Source organism: Lepus europaeus, chromosome 16 (genome assembly GCF_033115175.1).
Source record: "Lepus europaeus isolate LE1 chromosome 16, mLepTim1.pri, whole genome shotgun sequence".
Classification (NCBI taxonomy): Eukaryota; Metazoa; Chordata; class Mammalia; order Lagomorpha; family Leporidae; genus Lepus; species Lepus europaeus.
The window spans coordinates 41,506,151-41,533,925 of record NC_084842.1 but is presented as its reverse complement, the minus strand read 5'-3'; the positions used below and the strand labels follow the sequence as shown (position 1 = coordinate 41,533,925).

At 39.8% G+C, this 27,775-nt stretch overlaps 2 protein-coding genes across 9 annotated transcripts in view; one reads left to right on the top strand and one right to left on the bottom strand.

The window, feature by feature from the left end:
- Nucleotides 1-27,775, top strand: part of ENTPD4 (ectonucleoside triphosphate diphosphohydrolase 4) — an 84,158-nt gene that overhangs the window by 45,659 nt on the left and 10,724 nt on the right. The gene's annotated exons all lie outside the window — the stretch shown is intronic.
- Nucleotides 18,507-27,775, bottom strand: part of LOC133774949 (probable ATP-dependent RNA helicase DDX60) — a 97,184-nt gene continuing 87,915 nt past the window's right edge. For 3 of the 7 annotated variants that reach the window (XM_062212975.1, XM_062212977.1, XM_062212976.1), the window contains exons 36-38: nucleotides 24,939-25,090; nucleotides 23,250-23,312; nucleotides 18,507-18,893 (exon numbers count right to left, since the gene is read on the bottom strand). In XM_062212975.1, coding sequence (XP_062068959.1) covers nucleotides 18,770-18,893; nucleotides 23,250-23,312; nucleotides 24,939-25,090 — 339 coding nt within the window. In that variant the 3' untranslated portion in view covers nucleotides 18,507-18,769. Of the gene's footprint in view, nucleotides 18,989-19,136; nucleotides 19,722-23,249; nucleotides 23,313-24,938; nucleotides 25,091-27,775 lie in introns of those variants that run through there. The other 4 variants (XM_062212979.1, XM_062212980.1, XM_062212978.1 and 1 more) reach the window with 4 other exon arrangements.

Below are 27,775 nucleotides of genomic sequence, written 5' to 3'. Positions count from 1 at the left end.
GCTTATGGGTTACAATGGCTTCCCCCTCCCAAAACTTCCCTCCCACCCACAACCCTCCCCTTTCCCGCTCCCTCTCCCCTTCCAATCACATCATGATTCATTTTCAATTCTCTTTATAAGTTTTTTTTGTATTCTATACTTACATATGAGAAAACATATTTTTCTTTTTTTTAGACTGCCTTACTCCAATAAGAATAATACTTTGCAGTTGCATTCATTTTGTTACAAAACACAGGATTCATAATTTTATATGGCTGAGTATTAATCCATAGTGTGTTTATACCACATTTTCTTTATCTAGTCATCAGTTGATGAACATCTGGGTTGATTCTGTATCTTAGCTACTGTGAATTGAACTGCAATAAACATGGGGGTTCAACCAGCTCTTTCATATGCTGATTTCATTTTGTTTGGGTAAATTCCCAGGAGTGAAATGGCTGGATTATATGGTAGATAAATTTTCAAATTTCTTAGGAATCTCCATACTGTCTTCTATGATGGTTGTACTAGTTTACATTCCTACCAACAGTGTATTAGGGTACCTTTTCCCCCACATTCTCACCAACATTTGTTATTTTCTGATTTTTGGATGATAGCCATTCTAACTGGGATGAGGTGAAACCTCATTGTGGTTTTTATTTGCATTTCCTTGGTGGCTAGTGATCTTGAGCATTTTTACATGTGCCTGTTGTTATTTGTAGTTTGTCCTTTGAAAAATGCCTGTTATGTCCTTTGACCATTTCTTAACTGGGTTGTTTTATTGTTGTTGAGTTTTTTGAGTTCTTTATAGATCCTGGATATTAATCTTGTATCAGCTGCATGGTTTGCAAATATTTTCTACCATTCTGTCATCTGTCTCTTACCTTTGTTGAGTATTTCCTTTGCAGTGTGGTAGCTTCTTCACTTATGTAATCCCTTTTGTCTATTTTTGCTTTTATTTATATGCTTCTGGGATCTTTTCCAAGAGGTGTTTGCCCATGCCAATATCTTGCAGAATTTCCCCAATGTTTTCCTCTAATAATTTGATGGTGTCACAAATTTAGATCCTTGATCCACTGAGAGTTGATTTTTGTATAAGGTATAAGGTAACAGTCTTGTTTACATACTTCTGTATGCATAGATCCTATTTTTCCAACACCATTTTTGGAGAGATTGTCTTTTCTGCAGGGATTAAGTTCAGCTCATTTGTCAAAGATAAGTTGATTGTAGCTGTGTGGATTAATTTCTGGGGTTTCTACTTCTGTTCCATGGACCTGCATGTCTATTTTTGTACCAGTATCATGAAATTTTGATTTTTAAAATTATTTTGATTATTACTACCCTGTAATATGTCTAAAAATCTGATATTATGATGCCTCTGGTTTTGCTTTTGTTGTTTAAGATTGCTTTAGCTATTTGGAATCTCTTTTGTTTTCATATGAATTTTAGCATTATTTTTTCTTCTTCTGATTTTGACTGGGATTGCATTGAATCTATAAGTTGCTTTGGGTTCTGTGGCCATTTGATGATACTAATTCTTCTAATCCACAAACATGGAAGGTGTGTGTGTGTGTGTGTGTATGAGAGATAGAGGGAGAGAGAGAAAAAGGGAGGGAAAGAGAGAGAGCACCATCTGGACCTAGGCTTTTCATTGTTTGGAGGGCCTTAATTACTGATTCTTCATCACTGTTATTGGTCTATTTAGGTTTTCTAGGTCTTGGTGCCTCATTTTTGGTAAATTGCTTGTGTTCAGAAATCTATCTATTTCTTCTAGATTTTCCAATTTTTTGACATATAGCTATTTGTAGTAATTCCTGATGAGCCTTTAAATTTTTTAATAAAGAATTATTTATATATTTGAAAGGCAGAGTTACAAAGAGAAGGAGAGACAGATCTTCCATCCACTGGTTCACTTCCCTTTGGCCACAATGGCCAGGTCTGGGCTAGGCTAAAGCCAGGAGCCAGGAGTTTCTTCTGGGTCTTCCATGTGGGGTGGCAGAGGCCCAAGCACTTGGATCTTCTTCTGCTTTCCCAGGCACATTACAAGGGTGCTGGATCAGATGTGGAGCAGACTCTACTTGATCCAGTGCCCATATAGGATGCTGTGTGCAGGCAATGGGTCAACCCAGTATGCCACAATGCTGGCCTCATTTACTTTTACTTTTGTTGTACCCATTGTAGGTAACAACTCCTTTTTCATCTCTGATTTTATTAATTTGAATCTTCACCCTTTTTTGTGTTAGTTAGATTCATGTTTTATCAATTTTAGCTTTTCAAAAGAACAGCTCTTCATTTCACTGATCTTGTATGTTTTTAAAATTTCAATTCAGTTTATTCTTTAATTTTTATTATTTCTTTCCTACCACCAATTTTTTTTATTGAAAGCTTTTATTTAATAGATATAAATTTCATAAGTGCAACTTTTGGATTATAGTGGTTCTTCCCCCCCACCTGCCCTCCCACCCCAAATTATCCCACCTCCTATTTATTCTCCCATCTCATTCTTCATTAAGATTCATTTTTAATTATCTTTATATACAGGAGATCAACTCTATACTAAGTAAAGACTAAAACAGTTTGCACCCACACAGACACACAAAGTATAAAGTACTGTTTGAAGATTAGTTGTAGCATTAATTCTCACAGTACAGCACATTAAGGACAGAGGTCCTACATGGAGAGCAAGTGCACAGTGACTCCTGTTGTTGATTTAACAATTGACACTCTTATTTATGATGTCAGTGATCACCCAAGGCTCTTGTCATGAGCTGCCAAGGCTGTGGAAGCCTCTTGAGTCCACAAACTCCAATATTTCTTAGATAAAGCCATAATCAAAGTGGAAGTTCATTCCTCCCTTCAGAGAAATGTAGCTCCTTCTTTGATGGTCCCTTCTTTCCACCGGGATCTCACACAGATCTTTCCTGTAGGTCATTTTTTGCCACAGTGTCTTGGCTTTCCATGCCTGAAATGTTCTCATGGGCTTTTTAGCCAGATCCAAATTCCTTAAGGGCTGATTCTGAGGCTAGAGAGCTGTTTAGGGTCTTTTGTCATTCTATGACTCTGCTGTGTGTCCTGCTTTGCATGTTGGATGATTCTCTCCTTTTTAATTCTATCAAGTATTATTTATGTGATTCCTTTGACAGTTAATCCTATCTTTATGAACTTAAACTGATCACTTTAACTAGTAAGATGGAATTGGTACCTGTCAACTTAATGGGATTTGGAGTCCCATGGCAAGTTTTTTATCCCCCCCACATGGCATGGCAAGTTTTTAGCTTTACCCTTAGGGGTAAGTCCGAGGGAACTTGTGCTGATCTGTACATATCCTCCCTCTCTTATTCCCACTCTTACTTTTGACAGGGATCAATTTTCAATTGGATTTAAACTCCTAAGAATAGTTGTGTGTTAATTAAAGAGTTCAACCAATGGTATTAAGTAGAACAAGAAAACATTAAAAAGAATACAATAGTAAGCTGTTCCTCAACAGTCAGGACAAGGGCTGATCAAGTCATTGCTTCTCATAGTTTCAGTTTCGCTTCTACAGGTTTCTTTTCAGTTAGTTGTCACTGATCAGGGAGAACATATGATATTTGTCCCTTTGGGACTGGCTTATTTCACTCAGCATGATGTTTTCCAGATGCCTCCATTTTGTTGCAAAAGACTGGATTTCATTCTTTTTTACCATAGAGTACGTATCTCATAATTTCTTTATCCAGTCTTCTGTTGATGGGCATTTAGGTTGATTCCATGTCTTAGCTATTGTGAATTGAGCTGCAATAAGCATTGAGGTGCAGATAGCTCTTTTATTTGCCAATTTAATTTCCCTTGAGTAAATTCTGAGGAGTGGGATGGCTGGGTTGTGTGGTAGGGCTATATTCAGATTTCTGAGGTATCTCCAAACTGTCTTCCATAGTGGCTTTACCAGTTTGCATTCCCACCAACAGTGGATTAGCATACCTTTTTCCCCACATCCTCACCAGCATCTATTGTTTGTTGATTTCTGTATGTGAGCCATTCTAACTGGGGTGAAGTAAAACCTCATTGTGGTTTTGATTTGCATTTCTCTGATGGCTAGAGATCCTGAATATTTTTTCATGTGTCTGTTGGCTGTTTGGATTTCCTCTTTTGAAAAATGTTTGTTTAAGTCCTTGGCCCATATCTTAAGTAGGTTGTTTGTTTTGTTGTGGTGGAGTTTCTTGATCTTTTTTAGATTCTGTTTATTAATCCTTTATTGGTTGCATAATTTGCAAATATTTTCTCCCATTCTGTCAGTTGCCTCTTCACTTTCCTGACTGCTTCTTTTGCAGTACAGAAACTTCTCAATTTGATGTAATCCAAGTTATTAATTTTGGCTTTGGCTGCCTGTGGCTCTGGGGTCTTTTCCCAGAAGTGTTTGCCTGTGCCTATATCTTGCAGGGTTTCTCCAATGTTCTCTAATAATTTGATGGTGTTGGGTCATATATTTAGATCTTTAATCCATGTTGAGTAGATCTTTGTACAAGGTGTAAGATAGGGGTCTTGCTTTATACTTCTGAATATGGAAATCCAGTTTTCCCAGCACCATTTGTAGGATAGACTGTCCTTATTCCAGGAATTTGTTTTAGCTCCTTGATCAAATATAAGTTGGTTGTAGATGTTTGGGTTGATTTCTGGTGTTTCTATTCTGTTCCATTGGTCTATCCATCTGTTTTGTACCAGTCCCAGGCTGTTTTGATTATAACTGCCCTGTAGTATGTCTTAAAATATGATATTGTGATGCCTCTGGCTCTGTTTTTGTTGTATAAGATTGCTTTAGCTATTCGAGGTCTCCTATGCCTCCATATGAATTTCAGCATCATTTTTTCCAGATCTGAGAAGAACATCTTTGGTATTTTGATTGGTATCGCATTGAATCTGTAAATTGCTTTTGGAAGAATGGACATTTTGATTATATTGATTCTTCCAATCCATGAACATGGGAGGTTTTTCCAGTTTTTGTATATTTTTCTATTTCTTTCTTTAAAGTTTTATAATTCTCATTGTAGAGATCTTTGACATCCTTGGTTAAGTTTATTCCAGGCTATTTGATTTTTTTTTTTTTTTTTTTTTTTTTTTTTTTTGGTAGCTGCTGTGATTGGGATTGTTCTTAGAAATTCTTTCTCAGCCATGGTATTGTCTGTGTATACAAAGGCTGTTGATTTTTGTGTATTGAGTTTTTTTTTTTTTTAAGATTTATTTTATTTGAAAGAGTTACAGAGAGAGGTAGAGACAGAGAGAGAGGTCTTCCATCCGCTGGTTCACTCCCTAGATGTCCGTAATGGCTGGAGCTGCGCCAATCTGAAGACAGGAACCAGGAGCTTCTTCTAGGTCTCCCACACAGGTGCAGGGGCCCAAGGACTTGGGCCATTTTCCACTGCTTTCCCAGGCCATAGCAGAGAGCTGAATTGGAAGAGGAGCAGCCGGGACTAGAACTGGCACACATATGGGGTGCCAGCGCTTCAGGCTGGGGCTTTAACCTGCTGTGCCAAAGTGCCTGCCCTGTGTATTGATTTTTATATCCTGCTACTTTACCAAACTCTTCTATGAGTTCCAATAGTCTTTTAGTCGAATTCTTTGGATCCCCTAAATAAAGAATCATATCGTCTGGAAATAGGGACAGTTTGATTTCTTCCTTCTCAATTTGTATCCCTTTGATTTATTTTTCTTGCCTAATTCCTCTGGCTTAAACTTCCAGTACTATATTGAATAACAGTGGTGAGAGTGGTCATCCCTGTCTGGTACTGGATCCCAGTGGGAATGCTTCCAACTTTTCTCCACTCAGTATGATGCTGGCTGTGGGTTTTTCATAAATTGCTTTGATTGTGTTGAGGAATGTTCCTTCTATACCCAGTTTATTAGAGTTTTCATCATGAAAGGGTATTGTATTTTATCAGTTGCTTTCTCTGCATCTATTGAGATAATCATATGCTTTTTCTTCTGAAGTTTGTTAATGTGGTATATCACATTGAGTGATTTGTGCATGTTGAACCATACCTGCATACCAGGGATAAATCCCACTTGGTCTGGGTGGATGGTCTTTCTGATGTGTTGTTGGATTCTGTTGGCCAGAATTTTATTGATTTTTGTGTCTATGTTCATCAGGGAAATTGGTCTGTAATTCTCGTTCTCTGCTGTATCTTTTTCAGGTTTAGGAATTAAGGTGAAGCTGGTTTTGTAGAAAGAATTTGGGAAGATTCCTTCTCTTTCAATTGTTTTGAATAGCTTGAGAAGAATTGGAGTTAGTTCTTTAAATGTCTGGTAGAATTCAGCAGTGAAGCCATCTGGTCCTGGGCATTTCTTTGTTGGGAGGGCCTTTATTACTGATTCAATTTCTGTTATGGTTATTTGTCTGTTTAGGTTTTCTATGTCTTCATGGTTCAATTTAGGTAGGTTGCATGTTTCCAGGAATCTATCCATTTCTGTTAGATTTCCTAGTTTGTTGGCATACAACTCTTTGTAGTAATTTCTGATGACTTTTTATTTCTGTGGTGTCTGTTGTTACAGTCCCATTTTCATCTCTAATTTTATTGACTTGGCCTTCTCTCTTCTGTTTTTGGTTAACTGGGCCAATGGTGTGTCAATTTTGTTTATTTTTTCAAAAAATCAGCTCTTCGTTTTGCTGATATTTTGTAATATTTTTCTGGATTCAATTTTGTTGATTTCTTCTCTAATTTTAATTATTTCTTTTCTCCTACTGGTTTTTGGTTTGGTTTGCTGTATTTTTTCTAGATCCTTGAAATGCATTGATAGCTCATGTATCTGGTGCCTTTCCAATTTCTTCATGTAGGCACTTATTGCTATAAACTTTCCTCTTAACACTGCTTTTGCTGTATCCTGTAAGTTTTTATATGTTGTATTGTTATCTTCATTTGCTTCCAGAAAGTTTTTGATTTCTCTTTTGATCTCTTCTTTTTTGTTTTTATTTTTTTATTTTTTATTTTTTGACAGGCAGAGTGGACAGTCAGAGAGAGAGACAGAGAGAAAGGTCTTCCTTTGCCATTGGTTCACCCTCCAATGGCCGCCGCGGTTGGTGCTCTGTGGCCAGCGCACCGCGCTGATCCGATGGCAGGAGCCAGGTGCTTATCCTGGTCTCCCATGGGGTGCGGGGCCCAAGCACTTGGGCCATCCTCCACTGCACTCCCGGGCCACAGCAGAAAGCTGGCCTGGAAGAGGGGCAACCGGGACAGAATCCGGTGCCCCGACCAGGACTAGAACCCGGTGTGCCGGCGCCGCAGGGTGGAGGATTAGCCTAGTGAGCCATGGCGCCTGCTGTCTCTTTTGATTTCTTCTATGACGCACTGTTCATTCAGGAGCATGTTGTTCAGTCTCCATGTGTTTAGATATGTTCTATAGATTCCTGAGTTGCTGATTTCCAGCTTCATTCCATTGTGGTCTGAGAGGATGCATGGTATGATTTCGATTTTTTTGAATTTGCTGAGACTTGCTTTACGGCCTAGTATGTGGTCAATCCTAGAGAAAGTTCCATGCACTGCTGAGAAGAATGTGTATTCTGCAACTGTAGGATGAAAAGTTATGTAGATATCTGTAAGGTCCATTTGGTCTATAGTGTCGATTAACTCTGCTGTTTCCTTGTTGATTTTCTGTCTGGTTGATCTGTCCATTGTTGAAGGCAGGGTATTGAAGTCCCCCATTACTATTGTATTGGAGTCTAAGTCTCCCTTTAAATCCCTTAACATTTCTTTTAAAGAATCAGTTGTCCTGTGATTAGGTGCATATATGTTTATAATAGTTACATGTTCCTGTTGATTTGATCCGTTTTCATTACATAGTGCCCTTCTTTGTTTTAACAGTTTCTGTTATAAAGTCTATTTTGTCTGATATTTGGAGGACTACTTGTTGATTTCTTTTCTTTTTTTTTTTTTTTTCTGTGGTGGCTTTTATCTTTGTACTATGACTCTGTAGATAAGTGCAATGTCTGCTTTCAGTGAATATCCAGAGGCTTGTAGTGCATGTGGTCAGGGAGCTCTGTTCAGTTCTCCAGGGTAAAGGGCATGCCTAAGGTGACACACTCAGTTTGGCATAGTAAATCTTCTCTCTTTCTCTTTTTTTTTTAAATCAGAAGGGGTATTTATTCTGTTCAGCTGAGCTCCTCAAAGGAGACCAGTTCCTGAATGCCAGCCCCAGTGGGTATAATATTCATCTGCTCTGTCCTAAGGACCACAAAAAGGATCTGTGCGGTTCTCAGTGTACGTTCAGATGCCCCAGCAATGTCTCTCACCAGGTAATCAGAAGCCCTGAGCATGTGGAGCCTCCCATTGTGACTGCCCAAAGTCCCAGCCACACCGTGAGTTCTCCCACACATGCTCAGTTTTTTTCACAGTCCTGGACAGAAGCCTCACACAGTCACAGGCTCACAGGCCCCTGTTAGTTCTCCCCACCAGAGTCAGGAGTCTCCACTCAGCTGGTTGCTGGGCATAGACACAAGCTGGTGTAGCTGTTACATATTTCCAAAATGGTGCCTGCTCTATCAGCTTGTTACAGGACACTGTTGTAAAGTTATCAGGGAGAGAGAAACTTGTTTGTCCTTTCTTTTTTTTCTTGTCTAGTTTGGCAGGTACACTATCCTCCATGGGGCACCAAGCTGGGTTCCCTGTAGGCTCTTCCTGCAGCTTTCTCACCAGTAAATTGAGCTGCTGCAGTCTGGTCTCACCTCACTTTCCAATGCTGGTACAGAGGCTCTCAGCTGCTGGAGTCCCGAATTGTGGGTGTCCACACCCTCCACATATGTCCACCGTGTCCCGCTAATTTCAGTGGAGTTTCCTCTGCCGTTTTCTCCCTAACTATTCCCTGAGACTATACTCTTTCCACTTTTTAAAAATTATTTTCTCCTGGACTAGAGCAGTAAGCTCCCTCCCTACTCTGCCATCTTGGAACTCTATCGAGATTTATCTTATAAAGACATTTATCACTAGAAACTTTCCTTAGAACTGTTTGTGCTGTATTCCACGGGCTTTGGTTATGTTACATTTTCATTTTCATTTGTCCCAAGAACTTTTTAAATTTAACTTTTAATTTTCATTGGCCAACTGGTTTTCCAGTAGTTTGTCATAATTTTCATATTTCTGAATTTTCTCAAGTTCCTCCTCTATTCGTTTCTAGTTTTATTCTGTTGTGGTCAGAAGAGACTATTGATATAATTTCACTTTTTTTTTTTTGAATGTTTAAAGGCTTATTTTCTTACCTACCATATAGTCTAAACTGGATAATGTTCCATGTGCAGTTGAGAAGGTTGTCTTCTGCAACTGTTGAATGGAAGGTTCTGTAAATTTCCATTAGGTCCATTTTGTCTGGTATGCAGATTAAATCCATCGCTTGTTGATTTTTGGTCTGGATGATCTATCCATTGCAAAAAGTGGATGGTGAAGTTCCCCACCACTACTCATTTGCAGTCTGTCTCTCCCTTTTTTTTTTTTTTTTTTTTTTTTTTTTTTTTTTTTTTTTGACAGGCAGAGTGGATAGTGAGAGAGACAGAGAGAAAGGTCTTCCTTTTTGCCATTGGTTCACCCTCCAATGGCCGCTGCGGCCGGCACATCTTGCTGATCCAAAGCCAGGAGCCAGGTGCTTCTCCTGGTCTCCCATGTGGGTACAGGGCCCAAGGACTTGGGCCATCCTCCACTGCCTTCCCGGGCCATAGCAGAGAGCTGGCCTGGAAGAGGGGCAACCAGGATAGAATCCGGCGCCCCAACCGGGACTAGAACCCGGTGTGCCAGCGCCGCAAGGCGGAGGATTAGCCTGTTAAGCCACGGTGCCAGCCTGTCTCTCCCTTTTTTTAAAAAAATATTTCATTCATAGTTATATACTCCAATGTTGAATATCTATATCTATCTATCTATATCTACACACATTTTTTGTCTACCATATCCTCTTGGTGTATTAACCACTTATTAATAATGGTCTTTGTCTCTTTCTACATTTTTACTTGTAAAGTAAATCTTATCAGATAAAAGTAAGCTCCTCTTGCTCTTTTTAAATTTCCAATTGCATAAAATACCTTTTTCCATTGCTTTACTTTCAGGCTGTGCATGTACTTAAAGGTGAAGCAAGTCTATTGTAGTTGACCTACAACTGGGTTGTTTTTTTTTTTTTTTTCATTCTACCATTCTTATGTTTTTTAATTGAACAATGTGTATTCACATTCAAGATAACTTGCTAGATGAGGAGTTAGTACTGACATTTTGTTGCTTGTTTCTAATTGACTTGAAGGTCTTCTGTTTCTTTAAAGGTAAGTGATTTTTCTCTAATAGTATGTTTTGATTCCTTGCTTTTTACTTTTAGTGTACTTAGTATTGGTTTTTGATTTGAGGTTACCATGAGGCTTAAAAAAGCCCTATAATTATCTTGAATTGAGAACAACTAACTTCTGTTGCTAAGAATAATACTATTAAATATTTTCACTTCACACTTCACCCCACATTTTGAGTTTCTGATAACACAGATTACATCTTTTTATATTGCCTATCCCTTAACAAATTATTATAGTTATTCTATTTAGTGGCCCCATCTTAATCTTCATACTGCATATCTAAGTGGTTTATATTAGGATTAAAGTATTAGATTACTCTGAATTTGTTGTATACTTACTTTTACCAGTGAGTTTTATACCTCCAGGTATTCTTATATTACACTATAGCTTTTGTTTGTTTTATTTTAAAGAATCCCTTTTAACATTTGCTGTAAGATAAGATGTTTGTGAATTACCTCAACTTGTTTCTCTGGGAAAATCTTCCCCTCCTCATGTCTAAGCATAGCTTTGGTGAATACAATATTCTTGATTTGCAGGGGGTTTTTCCTTCAGCACTTAAATATATCTCCTCACTCCCTCCAGGCCTGTAAAGGGTGTAAAACCAAGAAGTCTGCTGTTAGGTTTATTGAAATTCCCTTATAAATTATTTTCTGATTTTTATTTCTTTTCAAAATATTCTTATTTGTCTTTGACTTTTAATAGCTTAATTATTGGGTAATCTTAGGTAATACTACTTGGGTTGGATCTGATTGATGACCTTTTCCTTGTACCTAAATATTTGATTATTTGTCCATATTAGGCTTCTGCATTTTTTTATTTAAGTTTTACCCCTTGTCTTTCTGTACTCTCACTTGGACATCAGTGACATCATTTATTCTTTTGATGCTGTCCCATGGATCCTATGTGTTTTCTTCATGCCTTTATATTCTTGTTTCTGTTTTATCCTCTGAATATTTTCATATCGCCTGTCTTCAAACTACGTTTTTCTGCCTGACCAGTTTTGCTGTTGTGGCTTTCTATTATATTTCTCATTTGTTGGTTTTATTTTTTCAGTTCCAGGGTTTAACTTTTTAAAATTTTACTCCTTTATTAAATTCCTCTGGTATATGTCTGGCTTGTTTCTCTGTGCTATTGGAGTTCACTGAGTTTCCTTAAAATAGCTATTTGAATTGTTGGTTTGAGCAGCCAGATATCTTCATCTCTTTAGAGTTAGTTATTTGTACCTTGTCTTGTCCGTTTGGTGGTAATTTTCATTCTTGTGGATGATGTGATGCCTATGCACTAAATTATCAGGTATTTTAGTCTTCCTTGCTTTTATTGTCTTTCTGCATCAAGATCTGTCAAAAGGTTCTGTGCAGATTGGCTGTACTTCTCCCTCAGCCCAGGATCACTGCGTCCTTTTCAACACTTATGGAATCCTAAGCACAGGTTCACTAAATCTTGTGAGGGTCCTGAGATAGGTACAGTGTCCAACCCAAATGAGCCTGGCTAAGGCTGTATGGAACAGCTGACTAGGGGCTCATACCTAGAGGACCCACGGATCATGCATTTGCTGCTTAATAGCCTCTGATTTGGCAGCTGCTCTGGCTGAGTGTCATTGTGTTCTTTTTTTTTTTTTATTTTTTTTATTTTTTTTTTTTATTTATTTTTTTTAACTTTTATTTAATGAATATAAATTTCCAGTGTACAGCTTATGGATTACAGTGGCTTTCCCCTCCCATAACTTCCCTCCCACCCGCAACCCTCCCCTCTCCCGCTCCCTCTCCCCTTCCATTTGCATCAAGATTCATTTTCAATTCTCTTTATATACAGAAGATCAATTTAGTATAAAGGTTTCAACAGTTTGCACCCACATAGACCCACAAAGTGAAACATACTGTTTGAGTACTAGTTATAGCATCAAATCAAAAGTACAGCACATTAAGGACAGAGATCCCACAGGAGGAGCAAGTGCACAGAGGCTCTTGTTGTTGACCCAACAAATTGACACTCTAGTTTATGGCGCCAGTAACCACCCTAGGCTGTCGTCATGAGTTGCCAAGGCTATGGAAGCCTTCCAAGTTTGCCGACTCTGATCATATTTAGACAAGGTCATAAAAGACAGAGTGAGAATAGTAACCAATGATCCTAAGAGTGGCATTAACCAGGTTTGAACAATTATACAGCATTAAGTGGGGAAGAGGACCATCAGTACACACATGTTGGGAGTAGAGCCATTGGTGGTAGAGTAGAGGTTATGATTACAAAGGAATGAGGCCCAAGTACGCTAGACAGGGTCTAGAACAAAGGACAGAGTCATTCTTAGAGGAGCTAAGAAAGGTGCTGTCTAAGCTACAATTAAGTTTTCTGATTGAGAGGCAAATAGAACCTGATAGAAGGGGCTTGATAATAATCTGGTGGGCTTTAGGCCTTGTAAGTTAAGAGGCCCAGACCTATCTATCTCTTCACATGGGGTATATCCTAAGGGAGGTGTGAACCTCCTAGGGGAAGGCACTCTGTTGACTTTCATGACTTGGCTGGCCTGGGAGGAGAGCTGGCCAGGTAAAGGCAGGTGGCAACTCTAACAAGAAATTTACAGTTCTGCCTGCAATGTTGCTGACCCTACTTGACCACACCCTCAGCTGCAGTGGTCACTTTGGAAGTTGGGCTGAGTGAAGGGCTTTTCAGCTTAGAGCCAATAAGATCTGTGGCTCTGACCTGGGCATCCTTCGACTCCAGGGCAGGTCCATTTCCAGTGATCCAACTCTTGGCAGAGCTGCCAGGGCTCTTCACAAGCTGACTTCTGCTGAAGCCCAGGCTTACCTCATTGAAAGCCACTGCAGTGGACTGGCCTGTTGGGTCTCCTTGAGGGCAGATCACTGTACAGATCAGCCATTAATAGGCCTGCCACCCATTGCTTCTGATGCCTAGCTTTCTTTTCCTCCTGGTTTGTGTTAAAGCAGACCAGACGATGCAAGTCAAGGGAGTGCCCGTGTCCCATCTCTAATCTTCGGTGGCCTGAACTACAAGTCTATAGTCACAGGCATGTTCTGTAGTAGTTTTTCTAAGGTAGACAATGCCCATGAGGAAAATTATATTCTCACTTAAAAACTTTCTTTCCCTTTGGTCTGAAAGGGAGGTTTTTTCTGCTTACTGTATACTTTGCTGATGGCGAAGTGAATCTAGCTATGAGATTATTATTTAAGTTCATATTTTGGCTATGCTATTACAGAAAAATGTTAGCCATCTCTTTTATAAGGTCTAAAGATTAAATTGTGCGTCCTACAGATTCCTTCATAATAGATTTAGTTTCCTACCTTGAAGAGAATAGAGAAATGAAAGAACAAGTTGGGCTTAGAATAGAGAAATGAGGGAGCAAGTCCTAGATCGCTTGCTGACAATAGCAATATCACATGAATACTTAGCAAACCGTTTCAACCATTAGATAACAACTTAAGAAAACATTTACCAGAAGGTCCAATGCCTTCTATAAATTTTAAGAATCATGTATTTGAAAACACCTCTTAAATATCTAACATGGTGTAGTTTGTTTAACCAGCAAACTTAAGCACAACCATATAAAATGTTTTTAGTTTCTTTCTACCTACAAGTTTAAAACATATGATACATAGATTCAGGTCACTCAAATTAAAATGTATCTTTGATTGATTTTAGCAGCTTAAATTTATGGACAATCTTATCTATAAGCCATTTAAAATAAGACTCTTAATAAAATTTCCCCATGTGGACATACAATATGTACACACATTTAACATAGCATAATAGACCAATATAGCGTTTTTAATAATAGCTTTTAAAATCTTTAACTCTTTTTGTAGATTGCCAATTGATTTGAATTGCTTTTTTAGTAACCTCAGTTAACCATACTTTCTCTCAGTTGGTACTGTTAATACATTATTGGCTTCATCTGTTTACAGAGCCATCCCAAAGTACTGAATACAATGGAAGTGGCTGGAAAAAGTCCATAGGAACCCATAGGAGGACAGCTACACACAGAACCAACAACGCTTTAGTTTTATGAGCAGCAAATCATATATAACTGTGGATGACAAAAGACTTTAAGTCGCCATGTTTAAAATTATAAACTCATAGACCAAATTTGATCTTGTTACAAGGTGATTATTCAAATCTTTGAAAATAAGCACATATTTACAAAACCCATAGCTCTTAATAAAAATTCAGCTGTTTTTGAACAATTAGAATTTAGCAGACAACAAGAGAACACAATAGATTACTTTAACACATTGCTTTAACAGAGCATCAGAGTTTAATTCTATGTCAAAGATAAATTGAGCTTCCTGTGATCTTTTGCTGTGAGGTTTCCTTCCTTTACCTTCTTTCATATTGGTGACCATGTTTCTGTGTTTCTGTGTGTAAGACATCTTTAAGCATCTTTTGCAGGGCAGGATGAGTGGCAACAAATTCTTTCAGTTTCTGTTTGCTATGAAAAGTCTTAATTTCACCTTCATTCACAAATGAGAGCTTTGCAGGATATAGTATTCTGGGCTGGCAGTTGTTCTCTCTTAGTACCTGGGCTATGTCTCGCCATTCCCTTCTAGCTTGTAGGGTTTCTGATGAGAAGTCTGCTGTGAGTCTAATTGGAGATCCTCTAAGAGTAATCTGACGTTTCTCTCTTGCATCTTTTAGGATCTTTTCTTTGTGTTTCACTGTGGTGAGTTTGATTACAACATGTCGTGGTGAGGATCTCTTTTGGTCATGTTTATTAGAGGTTCTATAAGCTTCCTGTACTAAGATGCCTCTGTCCTTCTCCAAACCTGGGAAATTTTCTGCTAGTATCTCACTGAAAATGCCTTCTAATCCTTTCTCCCTCTCCATGCCTTCAGGAACTCCTAGAACTCGAATGTTGGGTTTTTTAATAGTATCCTGTGGATTCCCGACAATATTTTTTAGATTTCTGATTTCTTCTTCTTTTCTTTGGTTTGCCTGTTTCCTTTCCTGTTCTCTGTCTTCTAAGTCCGATATTCTCTCTTCTGCTTCGCCCATTCTGTTTTTAAGGCTCTCTAATGTGTTTGTCATTTGATCTATTGAATTCTTCATTTCATTATGATTTCTCGTCACTATCAGAGTTTCTTGTTCCACTAGTTGTTTCATTTCATTTTGATTCCTCCTTAATATTTCATTTTCACGAGAGAGATTTTCTATCTTGTCCATGAAGGATTTCTGTAGTTCAAGAATTTGTTTTTGAGAAGTTCTTAATGTTCTTAGCAATTTTTTGAGATCCGCTTCTTGCATTTCTTCGATCTCATCATCTTCATAATCTTGAATTGGGGTGTCTTTTTCATTTGGGGGCGTCATAGTGTCTTCCTTGTTCTTGTTAGCTTGGTTTTTGCGTTTGTTGTTTGGCATGTTGGAGATATTTGGTTTCTTCACTGTGGTGTTTTTTCTTGTTACACTATGGCTCTATATTAAGTGGACTGTCTGCTTTCGGTGGAGCCTTAGAGGCTTGAGATGAGTGTGGACTGAGAGCTGTGTTTGGTTCCTCAGGGCTGAGGGTGTGTCAAAGATGACACTCCCAGGTTAGGCGTGGTAAATCTCTCTTTCTTTTTTTGATTCAAAAGGGAAGTAATTCTGCACAGCTGAACGTAATTGGAGGTAGTAATTAGCAGGCAAATGATATACCCACAGGAGCCAGAGATCGGAAGCTCTTTCCCAAGGACCACACAGGGAATCTCTGCTGCCCTCAGTGTGGGCTCCAATTCTCCTGCAGTCTCCCACTGGGTTGCCAAGTTAGATGCTAATCTCCAGTTATTTCACCCCTCCCCCCAGAGTCAGGTTTTTCTGCTAGGCTCAGGGCCGGTGCAGACCTGAGGTCGCCCTGCTTATGACGTATGTCCAAAATGGCGCCTGCTCTTTGTCTTGCTCGCCTTTGAGAGGTGAGCGGAGAGAGAGAGACTCGTGTCCGTATCGGTCACTTTTTTTTTTCCTCTCTCTCTTCTAGTTAGCCTGGTGAACTTTTCCCCACGGAGTTTCAAGCCTCGTTCCCTCTAGCCTCCTCTTTCCGCTTGCCTGCTGGTGTCTCGGGCTATGGAGGTTCGGCTCACCTCGCGTTCCAGCGCTGGTGCGTTGAGTCTGCCGTTGCTGTCCCGAACTTGGGCTCCCATGCTCTCCACGTAGGTCCACTGTGAATCACTAGTTCCGGAAGAGTTTCCTCTGCTGTTTCTTCCCCTACTCTTCCTTGACCCTGCAGTATCTCCACTTATATTAACGTGTGTCTTGACGAACTATCAATGTGCTTCCTTCCTATTCCGCCATCTTGCCGCTCTCGTCATTGTGTTCTTAATTCCACTCCTACCCCTACTGTTTGTCTTTAGCTGGCTTCAAGTATGTTAGCCCTGCAGGCACTTGTGATCTTCCTATGGGCCAAGGCAGAGACGAACTAGGAAATGCTGTTATCATCTTTGAACTCACTTTTTACAGTGTAGAAATAATTAATTCAGGGGATTTTTCCATGCATGGTACTTGGCTGGCTTGGGAGAGAGATTTTGGAGTGTCTCAAGAGAGTCACTTCCATTTAAGTCTTATGCTTTTCCTCTTCTCTGAAGTCTCCATTTGAAGTTCTGGGATATTCATTGAGTGATTATATTGCTATTGGTAGTAGGTTTTCTATGGGGGAAAGTGAAGTTAGATAACTCCTACTCTACCATTTTGCTGAGGTTCTGCTTTTTTTTAAAAAAAATTATTTTATTTATTTGAAAGACAGAGTTAGAAAGAAGTAGAGACAGAGAGAGAGAGAGGTCCTCCATCTGCTGGTTCACTCCCCAGATGGCCTCAACGGCTCGAGCTGTACCAATCCAAAGCTAGGAGCCAGGAGCTTCTTCTGGGTCTCATACTTGGGTGAAGGGGCCCAAGGACTTGGGCCATCCTCCACTGCTATCCCAGGCCATAGCAGAGAGCTGGATTGGAAGTGGAGCAGCTGGGATACAAACCGGCGCCCATATGGGATGCCAGTGCTTCAGGCCAGGGCTTTAACTCACTGCACCACAGCACCAGCCCCTGAGGTCCTGCTTTTAAATTTAGCCTTCATAAATTGTTCCAGGTTACTCTTTAAAAGTGTTTGCTAAAAATCAGGGAAGAGATTTGGCCTAGCATGGAAGACACAAATTAAGATTCTCAGGTTCTACATTAGCATACCTGGGTCTGATCCCCAGCTCTAGCTACTGACTCCAGCTTCCTGCAAATGCAAACCTTGGAGGCGGTGATGCGAGTTCCTTCTACCCCGGTGAATTGCATTGGATTGCATTCCTAAACTCCTGGTTGTGGTCCAGCCATTGCAGGCATCTGGGGAGTGAACCAACAAATGGGAGCTCTCTATTTGTCTCTCTCTGCCTCTTAAAACACAAACAGAAAACCAGGAAGCTTCCCATTGGGTCTATCTCAAGGAGGCTAGGAAATCTGAGTTCCCTCTTTTAAGAAGGTTCCAGATGGCAAGGATTAATCTTATTTTCCTCTTAAGAGCTAGGAAGCCAGGTTGGCTCAGTCATATGGAAAAAAAACCTGCACATCTCCATCAGATTCATGAAAATATAAGTAGGAGTGGACACCAGTGTGAAATTGTATTAATATTGTTTTGAGATTGGGATGACAAATCATTTTAGCCTACTGTTCAGATATTGCTATGATGCTTATTTAAAATAGACTGTCCAGCTCTCTGCTGTGGCCCGGGAGTGCAGTGGAGGATGGCCCAAGTCCTTGGGCCCTGCACCCGCATGGGAGACCAGGAGAAGCACCTGGCTCCTGGCTTCGGATCAGTGCAATGCGCCGGCCGCAGCAGCCAGTAGGGGGGTGAACCAACGGAAAAGGAAGACCTTTCTCTCTGTCTCTCTCTCTCTCACTGTCCACTCAGCCTGTCAAAAAAAAAAAAAAAAAAAAATAGAGACTGTAACTTGGCATGTGAAAAGACAGCTCCATTCCAGGGAGTATTCCATTGCTAGACAAATTGAGTCCCACGTCTTTTTCTAGGCCAATGGAGTCTATAAATCCAGCCTATAAATGGACTCTATAAAAGGGATCATCATCCTTCTTTGAGACATTATAGGATGGTAGGAGACAGCAGACTGTTTGCTGCCAGAACAAAATTCTCTTCATTCAAATTTCAGGTCTAAAATAAATTCTAGAACTGTGACTGGAGGCCGAGGATAGGGAGGGGAGATGAGTATACCTAAGCTGTACTCTGTGTAGTGCATAATTATGTGTGAATGGAATTCTAGATTGAAAATAATGAGATCAGTGGTAATGGATTAAACATATTTTATTTCTTGGATATTTACCAGTCACTTTCCACAATGAAAATATATCAAACAGTTGGCTCTATATTTTCTCTTAAAGCATGACAAGGTTTATACCTTAACTCTCATTTACATTTTTTTAAAGATTTACATTTTTTTTTTTAAAAGAAAAGCAGAGTCTGACAGAGACAGAGAAGGAGAGAAAAAAAGGGAAGAGAAAGGTCTTCCATCTGTTTGTTCACTCCCCAAATGGCCACAAAGACTACAGCTGAGCCAATCCGAGGCCAGGATCCAGGAGCTTCCTCTGGGTCTCTCGTGTGGGTACAGGGGCCCAAGGACTTGAACCATCTTCCGCTGCCTTCTCAGGCCCATCAGCAAGGAGCTGGCTAGGAAGTAGAGGAGCTGGGACTCAAATTGGTGCCCATATGGAATGCCAGAGCTGCAGGCGGTAGATTTACCCACTATGCCACAGCGTCAGCCCCTACATTTTTAGAAAGCAATTTTTTTTTAACTTTTATTTAATGAATATAAATTTCCAAAGTACAAGTTATGGATTACAATGGCTTCCCCCCCCCCCCATAACTTCCCTCCCACCCGCAACCCTCCCCTTTCCCGCTCCCTCTCCCCTTCCATTCACATCAAGATTCATTTTCAATTCTCTTTATATACAGAAGATCAGTTTAGTATATATTAAGTAAAGATTTCAACAGTTTGCACCCACATAGAAACACAAAGTGAAAAATGCTGTTTGAGTACTAGTTATAGCATTAAATCACAATGTACACCACATTAAGGACAGAGATCCTACATGAGGAGTAAGTGCACAGTGACTCCTGTTGTTGACTTAACGAATTGACACTCTTGTTTATGGCATCAGTAATCTCCTTAGGCTCCAGTCATGAGTTGCCAAAGCTATGGAAGCCTTTTGAGTTCACCGACTCTTATCATATTTAGACAATACTGAATAATCTATCCAGAAGTACTCATTATAGAATGTGCCATATTTGCTAGCAATTGTTTGGTTACTGAGTACTTGCTCTAAAAACCTAAGAATCAAAAATGATTTGTGAAATGCCCATGGCAATATTTTAAGCGGCTTACACAGACTCTGTCTTTAGACTTTATTAAATTTTTCAGAAAAGGTTTTGCTCAGTTGTTCAAATGCTAAGACAACGTTGTCATCTTCGTTTTCACATAGTTCACGTAAAGAAACACTGCAAAAAGGAAAAAAAATTAAAAGGCACCCATTTCAGTGAGGTTGAATATTTTAAGAAGGGCTTTCCCTGGCAAGGCAGAAGCAAATACTATCAGATGATAAAACAATGCTAACATAATAATAAGAAGAAACATTTATTCCAAAACATTTTGCATAGAAAAAATTAAGATAATGAGACAACACCCATGCAGGTCCTCTCTCCCTGTTACCAAGAGTACTTGGAAGGCCACGGAATTCCACATAACTCTATCCTTCCTCCCATCAACAGTATGATACACATTCCTTTTCTTTTCTCCATACATCTCCTATGGGATAATTTTTTAGTGTGTGTGTGTGTGTGTGTGTGTGTGTGAGAGAGAGAGAGAGACAGACAGACAGACAGACAGAGACAGACAGACACTGTGTCCAGCATATACTGGAACCCACAGGTAAGCTACCTCTATGAAAAGGAAATATTTCTTTCCAATGCCAGCAGCCTTTAAAAGTTGGAAAAGGCAATGAAACAGATCATCTCCTGGAGCCTCCTGCAGCACTGTCAACATCTTGATTTTGGCTCAGTAGGGTCCATTTCAGACTTGTGACCTCCAGAACTGTAAGTCTGTGCCATTGCTTGTGCTAACTTGCTACAGTGGTATCAAGAAACTAATGCACAGGTGACAACAACAGGAATAAATGCAAGGATGAGGAATACTGAGCTGCTGTTGCTGTACAGTGGGTTAAGCTGCCACTTGCAACACTGCCATCCCTTATCAGAGTGCTGGTTCAAGACCTGGCTGTTCCGCTTCTGGTCCATCTCCCTGCTAATGTGCCCAGGAGGGCAGCAGAAGATGCCTCAAGTATTTGGGCCCTTGTTGCCCATGTGGGAGCCCAGATGCAGTTCTAGGCTCCTGGCTTCAAGCCTGGCCCAGCCCCAGCCACTGGAGCCATGTGGGAAGTAAAACAGCGGATGAAAGTTCTTTCATTATCTTTTTCTACCTCTTTCTCTGTCAGTCTGTCTTTCAAGTAAATAAAATCTTTTTAAAAATGAACAATACAGCTGAGCTAAGGGGTGAAAAGAATAAGGCTTTGACCCTCTATCAGCCTTTTAGGCTTTGTACCTACAATGTTTCCACTAGCACTTCACTTTTTGCCCTAGCATCCTCACTGACCTACCTTAAAGAATGATCAGACCTGTATCAAACAACACTGATTTACTATGGAATTACAGACCTATAATTCAGATTCCTGAGCCTTTCTTCCTGGAAGATATCCCCGCAGATCTCCCATAATGTATATATATTCAAACTCACTATTTTTGGTTTTCAACCCCAAATGTCATCCTCACTCTGCTTCCGTGTTTCATTAACTAAAATTGGTCATCTTCACCAACTTCATTAAATTTATTCCCAATTTTTTTTAAGATTTTATTTGAAAGGCAGAGTTACAGAGAAAGAGGGAGACATACACAGAGGTCTTCCATCCACTGGTTCACTCCCCAAATGCCCACAAACAGCCAGTGCTGGGTTAGGCTGAAGCCAGGAGCCAGGAGCTTCCTTCAGGTCTCCCATGTAGGTAGCAGGGTCCCAAAGACTTGGGCCTTCTGCTGCTTTCCCAGGCACATTAGCAGATAGCTGGATTGGAAATGGAGCAGCCAGCACTCAAAACAGCACCTATATGGGATGTCAGTGATGCAGTCAGCAGCTTTACCCTCTACGCCTCAATGCCAGCACCTATTCCAAATTTCTTTGAATTCTACCTCAGGAGTGTTTCTCTAACTACTCTTTGGCATCATTACTTCTGTTTGCTTCATTCAGACCTTCACTCATTCTTACCTGCATGAACCTTATAGTCTTTGGGTCAGTCCTACATATCAATCATATATACAGACCACAGACCCATGCCACACACATGCCTATTAAGTCCAAACTCTCTAATGTGACCATTAAGACCATTGCTGATACAGATTCAAATTCCCTTGAAAGTCATTTATAACAAGTCAGCATCTTCCCCATCTCTGCCACAATCCTCATATTCTACATGTCACCACGGTGAGCTTCAAGTCTGGCCCATCAGACCTATCCTCATTTCTATACCTTGAAAGCACTATTCTCTCCATCCCATCCTTTCAGAATTAGTGTTTGAGGGATAAGTGGTTGGCCTCATTTGGCCTACTCACATCCCATATCAGAGTACCTAGATTTGAAATCTGGCTCTGGTTCCTGACTCCAGCTTCCTGCTAATGCAGACCGTGGGAGGCAAAAGGTGATGGATGGTTCAAGTGGTTGGGTTCTCGCTACCCACATGCAAGACCTGGATTACATTCCTAGCCTCTAGTTTTGGCCTAGGCCTATCCCTAGCTGTGGTGTGTGTTAGAGAAGTGAGGCAACGTATGGAAGTGATCTGTCCCTCTCCCTCTCCCCCTCACTCTCTCCACTAAAACAATAAAAAATTTAGTTTATTTGAGACTCCTCTGAATCTAAGTAGTTACTCCCATATCTGCCACAATAACAGTTACCATGTGTATATTGTCTACAAACATGTTTACTACACTGATTTTTAAAGCAGAAATATATTTAATGATTATATACAAAATGCTTCAAAATATATCTTAAGTCATTAATACTTCATGACTTGTTAGATGAGTACATGGATGGATGGTGTCCTAAGCCCAGCTTTTGAGACAGCTCTAAAATCTCTGGAGTTTCTTGGGCTGCTTTGGAGATTATGACTTGTATAACTATGCACCACTGAAGGAGAATAGCCTATCTAGAGATATTTCAGATAGACAAAACAATTTCCTTCCTCTCTAGTAATCCCAGATTTCACTCTCCGTATCTGACTCTGCTCAAAGAAATAAAAAGTTGACTTAATTCACAAGCATTTGACAACAAAAGGATTTGTGGAAACCTAAAGTACATAAGGAACTGATATAACAAAGAAACAGCCATCAAGTATAGAAGGGTATGCAGATTGGAGGTATTAGGAAGGACATTTAACTAGGCAACACTCAATGGCCAGTAGAACTAATGGACTGGGGTATGTGCATGAAATTTGGTTCTTCAGTTAAAGACAAAAACAAGAAGCCAAGATGAGAAGTCAGCGTCTGATGAATCCAGGAGAAAACAATGGATAAAGCAAGAGATCCAAGAGTATGCAAATGGAGATAAACCAGAAAGCCTGATGGAACCAAAAGGAACTCTCTGAAGTATTATATACCTGACAAGTTGCAAACAATTAAGAATATACAGTGTTGGGGGGAGGTGTCGATGAGGCTTTAGAATATGCCTGTTGTGCTTTGGTGCTGTGACTGAGATGTAGTTTAAAAGAGAACTTAATGTCAAAGTTCAGTTGCGATTAATTCTATCATTGAAATAATACAAAAGGGCTATGTTAAGAAGTTCCACAGAACCTTTGGGGAGTTGAAATGTATAGTACACAAGAGGCTCCATGACATCTTCAATATGTGGCTCATAAGTAAGGGGTAAACATTTTTCAAATTACAACTAAGTTGAAAAATCTGAAATCAACATGTCAATGTGTAACACACCTGATAGCTGTAATGGTGAGTGAAAAATCTTTCAATAATGTATAAGCTGCTCCTGCATTTAGCCTAGACAAAAAAAAATTGAAAATTAATGCTAAAAAACACAAAGAACTTCATCTTTTATTTTATATTTAAATGTTAAACTTGTTAAGACATATTTCTCAGGATCATTTCTGCCACAGAATTCCATATGATAATTTGAGATATAGTAATGATTATGATTTCATGAATCACAAGTATCACAATTAAGATAATGAAGGATCACAAGAGACTGACCATCTCAGGAGAAAACCAAAGTGGAAAAGTAAAATTCAGGAGGAGTGAGTGGGAGCCAAGATCAGATGTGAAGATCCAGTTGCACTACTTAATGATTTGGTTACTTTATACCTTACAGTGAGTCAGATGTTAAGAAAAAGAAGAACAAAGTGTTGGACATCTGAAGAGTATCAGAATTTTAGGTGTCTTAATTCAGTAAGCATTGTTCAAAATTTTATGTAAAATGCATATTGAATTTCTGTCTTGTTGTGACACAATGCCCCTACCCACATCTGCTTGCTCAAAGCCTGGATCAGTTTCTCCACTACCAAGTAAATCCATGAGTGTTTACCTCTGCTTACTATTTTCAAATAAAATTTTATTTGAGAGGCAAAGAGAGCTCCTATTCACTTGTTCATTCCCTGAATTCCTGCAACAACTACTATGTGGGTGACAGGAAGGCAATTACTTGAGCCATTACCACTGCTGGCCAGGGTCTGCATTAGCATGAAGCTGGATTCAGGAGTCAGAGCTGTGTATCCAACTCAGGCACCCTGCTATGGACACAAATGTCTTAATCAGCATTTTAACCTCTAGGCAAAACATTCTCCCCTGCCTACTAGTTTTGAAAATTATTTCTTTATTGAAAACCTAAAGCAATTTTTATGTACTCTGTCCTCAGATGTATGAATTGAATATTTGAATTGTACTTCTCTCAGACATTGGAGAGCATGGATTATTTATTAATAAGTTTTAAAATATTTAATAGAGTGATAAGAATATAGCTTTATATATAAATATTTATATCTTTAGAATATGTCTTAAAGTCAAGTGAATTGGCCCAAGTGCCAAGATTCTGATGGTATGCCACACACTAAAACAGTACAGAATGTGTTACTTCTTGCCATTAGTGTTAAAAAAAAATATCTAGGGGTAGATGTTTGGCACAGCAGTTTAGATGCCATGTGGCATTCCTGCATCCCATACAAAGTACTTGAGATTTTAGTCCCAGCTTCACTTCTGATTCCAGGCCTCTATTGATGCACACACTGGGAGGCAGCAGGTGATGGCTCAAGTGGCTGGATTCTTGCCACTGTCATGGGAGACTTGAATCGAGTTCCTGGCTCTTGGCTTTGGCTTGGCTCAGCAACAGCTGCTGCAGGTACTTGGAGAGTGAACCAGCAGATGAAATTTCCCTCTCTCTCTCTCTCCCCTTCCACCCTCCCTCTGCCTCACTGTAAGTATGCTTTTCAAATAAATAATTTTTTTTAAAAAAATCCAGTATAGTTTATACTTGAAAGTGCATGAAAATTTTTTCTCTAAAATTGATTAAATTTAGTCATTAGATGGAAATAGAGACAAGGATAGAAGTAGGAGAGAGAGAGGAAGAGAAAGAAGGAAGGAGAGAGAAAGAGAGAAAAGACAAGGCACACATACCTGTTGTCCTGGACCAATCCCATCAAGGAACCATGTTTGTAGAAATCAAGCGCATAAGCATCAAGTGGAATCCTTCTTCCTCGGTTATCAAATTTCTGCATCCACAGCACAGGAGCTTGAGTGTGATTGATACCAATTGTGCGCAGAGTAAGCTGAAGAAATAACAATTCCTAATTTGTTATTTATGTAGAAAGAAAGTGCATCATGTTTGTATGGGACCTTATAGCTACATTCCTTTAATAAATGTTCTTAAGGCACACTCTTCATATCAAAGAGGAGGATGCCTTTCACATGTACTGTGGTACATCCTGAGCAAGCCTGCAGCATGACTCAATTCCACCTATGAAAATGATTGCCTCTACTGCATACGAATGCCGAATTCAACCATTCAATCACCAGACTTATGATAAGATTTGCCAGGAGAAAAAGGCTGGTGTAAAACGTTATCATTCTCCTTATTGGCAGAAAATACCCTTGTCAACAGAGTAACAGGGAGCTGGAGGCTTGCATGTCACAAAAGAAGAATTCAACTCAACAACCATCTTTAGGACCCAGTCAACAGAATACACAGTAGGGGGAGGAGAAAGAGGGAAGCAAGAAAGAAGAAAGGAAGAAAGCAAATAATTCATTTCTGCTCATTTATGCAAACTGTACTTGATGGGGTCAAGAGGAACCCTAATATACTGCTAGTGAGACTGTCAACTGGTACAAATACTTCCTAAAATGTGTTAACAGGAGCTTAAAAAGTTGAGTATTTGAATGTTCTTCCTCTCCTATGACACAGAAAATCCTTTAACTCAGAAAACCTAGACCTAAGACAACCTAAGAGAACCTGTTGCACCAGATATTCCTAGCAAAAATAGAAAGACACTCAACACTTATTAACAGGAGAATAGAGCAGCAAGTTGTTTTATATTCACTCTATGAAATATTATGAAGTTGGGGCTGGCATTGTGATCTAACGGGTTAAGCTGCTTCCTGCAATGCCAGCATCCCACAGGGGCGCAGCTTCGAGTCTCAGCTGCTCCACTTCCAATCCAGCTCCCTGCTAATCATCTGGGAAAAGCAGAAGATGGCCCAAGTCCTTGGGCCTCTGCACTCACATAGGAGACCAGAGTGAAACTTCTGGCTCCTGGCTTCAGCCTGGCCCAGCTATGGCTGATGTGGCCATTTAGGGAGTAAACCAGCAGATGGACAATCACTCTCTCCCTCTCTGTAATTCTGCCTTTCAAGTAAATCAATCTTAAGAAGAATATTATGAAGTAAAAACAAAAAAATTTCTATGTTGCAATACAGACCAATCATATCAATGAGTATATATATAAAAAAAAAAAGGAACTTCTACGAGACTACAATAAATATTCCTTAACTTTTTGTGACATTCAAGACAAACAAAAATAAGTGATTTACATGGAGTTTTTAAAAAGAAGAATGAGGCTGGCGCCACGGCTTACTTGGCTAATCCTCCTGAGGCGCTGGCACACCGGGTTCTAGTCCTGGTTGGGGCGCCGGATTCTGTCCCGGTTGCCCCTCTTCCAGTCCAGCTCTCTGCTGTGGCCCGGGAGTGCAGTGGAGGATGGCCCAAGTCCTTGGGCCCTGCACCCCATGGGAGACCAGGAAGAAGCACCTGGCTCCTGGCTTCGGATCAGCGCAGCGCGCCGGCAGTAGCGGCCATTTGGGGGGGTGAACCAATGGAAAAAGGAAGACCTTTCTCTCTGTCTCTCTCTCTCACTAACTCTGCCTGTCAAAAAAAAAAAAAAAAAAGAATGAAAAAGTTTAGGAAACTTTGAGGAGGAAGAGGGGAGACAAGGAAATGAAATAGAAGGAGAGCACAAGGGTCCTCATTTCATCAGTTTTATGCTTCACAGCTTATCTATAAACCACTTAAAGATACAGAAGTATGCATACTTGGTATTACATTAAGATATAATAAGTAACAGAAGAAAAGTAAGCTTTAAGAGATTACAGCTTTCTCCAGTAAAAGTAAATTTACATTAAGTGGGTAAGGAAAAAGGCATGTTATCCTCAAGCAGTTTGCTGATGACAATCACAGTGCAACAGTGCAAGATGTGTCAAGACAGATGGAATCCAACCATTCCTCACCATTCAGAATATCATCAGTGACAACTCTGAGTCAGAATGAGTTCATAATCTAGACCTTAAAGGTCTCTCCTAATTGATGGTGATTATAATAAGACACACATAAGGGTAGGCATTTGGCACAGCAGTTAAGATGTTGCTTGGGATGCCTGCATCCCATATCAGAGTGCGTGCTTGGAGTACTGGCTCTTCTACTTCCAATTTGGCTTCCAATCTGGCTCCCCGAGAGGGAGCAGTGATGGCTTAAGTATTTGAGTTCCTGCCACCCACATGGGAGAACTGTATGGAGTTCTGGGCTCCTGATTTCAGCTTGGAACATCCTTGGCTATTGCGGGCATCCCAAGTTAAGCGAAAATAAATAAAAAATTTTAAAAAAACGAACATTCTATGGATCAGTGCCCATCCACAACCCCATGGAAAAACTTGCACTTGGACAGGATAAGAGTGAATGGCACATTCTTCCCATAGATTAATTGTATACTAGAAAAGGAAATTATAATTCATAACTGCATCTTTTTTCAATACAAACAACTTTATAACTAATCAATTGTTTGCAATCATACAAATAAAATGCAGAGAAAAGCCTTCATAAAATTATTGTTCTTATAAACTAAACTGTGGTCTTTTATTATTTACTTACCAGAATTCCCAGTTTTTCCAAAGCATTCTATTCTGTGACACCACTCAGACTGGGGTCATGTCCTGCAGATCTGTTATTAATGAACTGTATCTTTCAC